Source organism: Vigna radiata, chromosome 2 (genome assembly GCF_000741045.1).
Source record: "Vigna radiata var. radiata cultivar VC1973A chromosome 2, Vradiata_ver6, whole genome shotgun sequence".
Taxonomy (NCBI): Eukaryota; Viridiplantae; Streptophyta; class Magnoliopsida; order Fabales; family Fabaceae; genus Vigna; species Vigna radiata.
In genome coordinates, this window is record NC_028352.1 from 8523318 (window position 1) to 8528039 (window position 4722).

Below are 4722 nucleotides of genomic sequence, written 5' to 3' on the forward strand. Positions count from 1 at the left end.
TATCAAACCAAACCAAACCAAAGTAATATTTTGGTATACATTCTTCATTTTGATAATCAATGAAAACACCAGTATCCACGTATAAAAGTAAAATTGTTTATCAATGTAAACACCACCAACCACGGTAATGGTAACGTGGAAGCAAAACTCGTTACAACATTTCAATTTCAAACCAGGAATTTAAGACTCATTATTGATAATATTGAATCAAAACCCTCTTTAATTGCCAAGTCAACCTAGCAAAGAGAATCTAAAGAGCTTCATTTCAAGTTGTATACTGCAACAAAAGGCATGAGAACACTTCCTATCCATAGTCTACCATCCTTCTCCTCCACTTCACTTATCGCTTTAACAACTTTCCCCTCACTGTCCTCCAATATCTGCAAAATTCTACCTTCAGGGCTATACTTCATAACTACTGCATGTTGGTGACCTCCTATTTGTAGCATGTAATGAAATTTTAATGGTATAGGAAGCTTGAGTATGATTTTCCTTATCTTTGGGTACAGACCCATATAGTATGGATACATATACCTTCTACAATGAAGAGCTACCCAAAAATCACCATCTTCATTGACTCTCACATTGTCAGGAAATCCAGGTAGAGTGGCTAAAATCTCTGAAGTCCCAGCCTTTTCTCCTTTCAGCCAGTATTTACGTAACCTACAAAACAGGAAATGGTTTGAGAAGGTGACTTTTGCAGTAACTTGAATTCAGATATAGAAGTAATTGCCATCAGCTGACAACAACAATAAATAAACTGGATTTGCATCCTTTGCAACCTAGAGAGATATATTAGTATCAGGCTTTGAGTAAATAAGTACTAAATTTCTTATGCCCAATTGAGTATAAAGCATGCTCATGTAAAGGTAAATAACAAACATTGGGAGAAATTCATAGGTTCTCCAAAGCAAGAGAAGTTTTTTGTAATTAGAAGTGTAGCATTTCGATTTTGTGTTTCGTCAAGTGGAAAACACATTGATGATGAGGTTGACTATATGAATCACATGGCGTCGTTCAGCTTGGTTAAAGATCAAATATTACAAGATCCCTTTGTGAAACAAAAAAAAAAAGCCAGAAACTTTTCTTGCTTTAAGAGCATATAAGAAATTCTACATAAAAGATTAGCACAGAACATGCTGAAATATGATATATTAGATTCACCTGCCAACAACCCCTTCACACAAGACAAAGAAGGATCCATCCTTGCTTAAGGTAATGCCATTTGGGAATTGAATGTTCCTAAAAAGAACAGTGGTTTCCTTAGTGGCTAGGTTGTATTTCAAAACCCTGCCACTATCATCCCCAGAGAATACCAGTTGAAGGAAATTCCTGTACAACAATTATGTCAGAATCACCAGAACAAAACAGATGAAACAATTCAGTATAAGCATTTCAAAATTCCAAGCCCTGAGGTAGTAGATTGGATCATTCTCCTATATTATTCAAATTTCTCATTTCTATAAAATGTAGGATACCCACAAACTCCAACAATAATAACCTTTACAAGCATTTTAAACAATAACATATCATTTCTTTAAACTGAGTATGATTTAGAAACAAAAATAACCAAATGGTGTATTTATAGTTATTGACTAACGTGTATAACACTCCCCAATAATATCATGCCCACACCTCCATTGACAAATACTAATGTAACACTGCTATAATGTGATGCGTGGCAACAAGTTCAAGATTCCTAATTATGATATCAGTATTCCCTTTTCAGCAGTGGTACATTATAATTATGATAGAATACTTTTATCCAAAACGGTGACAAAATAGAAACTTGCAACTCTAATAACGATCAAAATCCTACCTCCTCTGATAATGAGCACTGCTCTCTGTAAAATAAACATTCCCTTCCCCATCAACATCAACATCATTAGTAAATTTCAGTGGAATCCCTTCAGCCTCAGTTACAAGAGATGTTGCTAAGCCACCCTCAGGCCCCACCTTCAAGAGCCCAAAATATGCATCAGCAATGAACAAATCACCTGTTTTCTTGTCAAATCTGAGCCCTAAAGGCCTTCCACAGATATGCTCAGTCTTCACATAACTAAATGGGGTTGCAGATGCTACTGGATTACATATCTCCGACCTGTGTTTAGAAACAAATCATAACCATACAGTGGAAACGATATTGTATGCAAACTTAGCCACAATCTGGACGAGGGAAAAGGTTAACATTTAGTCATCACTCCAATGCTAAAGATTTGTGCTTAAACTTAAATAGAAAATGACACTGGCATGTAAGGTCCATCAATCATGTCACAAGAAGGTAGCGTTTCACAACAGTATCATGGAATATGATATGTGGGGTAGAAAATATGAGACTAGGGAAAAAAAGGCTTGCATTGATAGTTCTGTTAATATCTTCAGGTAAAGAATTGATAGATTTTCATCCAATTAAGCCATTCATCTATGAATGCAGCTATGATGGATTTGAAATAGGCTGTTAAGTTACAAACCTTTCATCGTTAGAAAAACTTATTTTCACAGCGTCAAAGGAACGGGGTGACCCACAGGTGCATAGTCACCCCCAAATATTCCAACGTTTTTAATATTCCTATATTAAAATAATTGTGGCACACCCGAATTACTGGCTCGGTTCCTCTGTCGTTAATTTAATATATTTACTATTACTAATTTTATTCAGATTACGAGCTCAATGGATCAATGACCAGTGACACTCTAAAGTTTGTGCATCTAATGAATTGTTTAAGTTTTAATAAAGCCCAAAATACAAAATACTGAAAAAAGAGAAAAAAAGACTCTAAATATATATATATATAAACAATGATATCGGAGGAAATTGAGTCATAAAAGCCTAGATAACCACCTTTTATTAAAATCTTTCCAACATCCTCAACTTTAACACGTGTAACATATTATAAGATTCAAGTTGTTACTGTAACAAAGTCAGTTTAAACTCACATGTCTCTTTAAAAAGCCAACAATATTATAATACAAAGTTTGCAAAAGGAGGCTCTTCCGCTGTTTCTAAATAGACATTCTTAGATCTAAATATTCTTTTTTTTTCTTATGCATTTCAAACACAATCATCCAGTTGGATAAAAAAATCCCACAGAGTTGCGTCAAACCACCGTCTGCATTTGATATTTTCAATAGCTAAACTAAAAAACATTTTTCTATTATAAAATAACTAGTTACTTAAATTAATTTTAATGCTAACTCAACTATACGTTTATAAAATAAATTTTGTACTTATATTTTATAAATTTATTTTATCTCTAATCAAAATATCCCTAACCGAGGATTAATAAATAATAAACTTTCTTAAGGTTCTACCTCATGACTCTCTGAAGCATGTTAAGATATTAACTAAACCCAACAAAACAGGACCTGTAAAATAAAAAAGTATTTATCATATAAAATGCATAAAACCATACAATTCAATTGATAAAACTGTCCTGCGAGATCTGAGATCATGTTAGTTCATGCATAACAAGATTGCTTGAACGGCAGAGGAAAGAAAGAAGGGTAAAAACAATGACGTAATCCACCAAGAGAAAACGACAATTTAAATTGGGAATTTTGAAGATTTTTATAAACCTAGTTAAGAACAGTAGTGTAGTAGAAGTGAGGGAGTGAAGTGAGGTAGTACCTATTGGGAGAGGTATAGGCAAAGTCAAGCCAAGAGTGAGAGTTCCAGAAGACGATTCTTCCATCAGCAAGACCAGTGTAAGGGCCACGACCAAGAGGATCGAAAGCAATGCTCTCTGGTCCCTGGACCTGGTTCAGGAACTTAATCTCGGACTTCTGCAACAGATTATGTTTGTCTTGGTCGGTGGGAATGTCCGACCATGGGGGAAGGTCGACCGTCTTGGTCTGGAATTCCGGGAAATGGGCTATTGGGCTGTGGTGGAAGGGGTCCAGCCCACAGTAGAGAGCAACGAAGAGGAAGAAGATAGCAAGAGCTGGCAGCAGAGTCATGGAAAAATCGTTACGAGGAAGAAAGGGTTGTTGGATCAAACAAACTAATAGCAGCGTGGGTTGGGTAGGTGACCAAGCATTTGCCTCGTGACCACCTAAAACACTTCAATGCTCGATGCATTTTTCAAACCTCCATTTTTAAATTCATCACCTTCTTAATATTTGTTTTCATAAAAATCAGGATTAAAAGCGATTTTTTTATTTTTTTTGTTACATTGGTTTTTAAATTTTAAAATGTATTTTTAATGTTAAATGTATTTTTCAAAATGACATTTATAACTTAAATATTTGACAAATAAAAATAAATTAAGAGTTAAAATCATTATATTCATTTTTTTTAGTTTGAAAAAAAATGTATTAAAGTTTTAGACAAAATTTTTATTTATTTTTTAAAGTTTTAGGAAGAACCAAATTTAGTTAAAAAAAATTAAAAAATTGAATTCAATTTTTTTTATTCTTATAATATATTTTTTTCATTAAAGATATTAAGTTTCTAATACATTAATTTTGAATTAATGTTAATATTACCTTAAATGTTATTGGTTGAGGTTAATTATTTTGACATTTGATTTGATTGTGTTGACTAATTTTTTTTAATATATAGACCGAAAATAGATTAATTAAGGGTAGGAATGCTTAAAAATAAATCTTGACCAAAGGATATTTTATTACAAAGTATTTTAAATTTTTATAAAGATAAATTTCACTGACTAGGATTTGGACTTGATTTTCAGTTGTGTTGACTGCAACAATTATTGGGGTCTA

At 33.2% G+C, this 4722-nt stretch overlaps 1 protein-coding gene across 1 annotated transcript; it reads right to left on the minus strand.

Moving 5' to 3' along the window:
- Window positions 1–4074, minus strand: LOC106776780 (protein STRICTOSIDINE SYNTHASE-LIKE 3). Its single transcript, XM_014664253.2, has 4 exons — window positions 3629–4074; window positions 1820–2101; window positions 1165–1332; window positions 1–663 (listed from the first exon to the last, which is right to left on the minus strand). The coding sequence occupies exons 1-4, from the start codon at window positions 3955–3957 to the stop codon at window positions 261–263; spliced, it is 1182 nt and encodes a 393-aa protein (XP_014519739.1). The 5' UTR covers window positions 3958–4074; the 3' UTR covers window positions 1–260.
- Between the last annotated feature and the right edge of the window lie 648 nt (window positions 4075–4722).

Excerpts from the sequence above, each read along its gene's own strand:
- LOC106776780 (XM_014664253.2), bottom strand. The coding sequence starts at position 3,957 with ATGACTCTGCTGCCAGCTCTTGCTATCTTCTTCCTCTTCGTTGCTCTC. Across the intron at positions 2,102-3,628 it reads GCCTATACCTCTCCCAATAG|GTCGGAGATATGTAATCCAG; the intron begins GTACTACCTCAC and ends TTCTAAACACAG. Across the intron at positions 664-1,164 it reads TGTGAAGGGGTTGTTGGCAG|GTTACGTAAATACTGGCTGA; the intron begins GTGAATCTAATA and ends CCTGTTTTGTAG.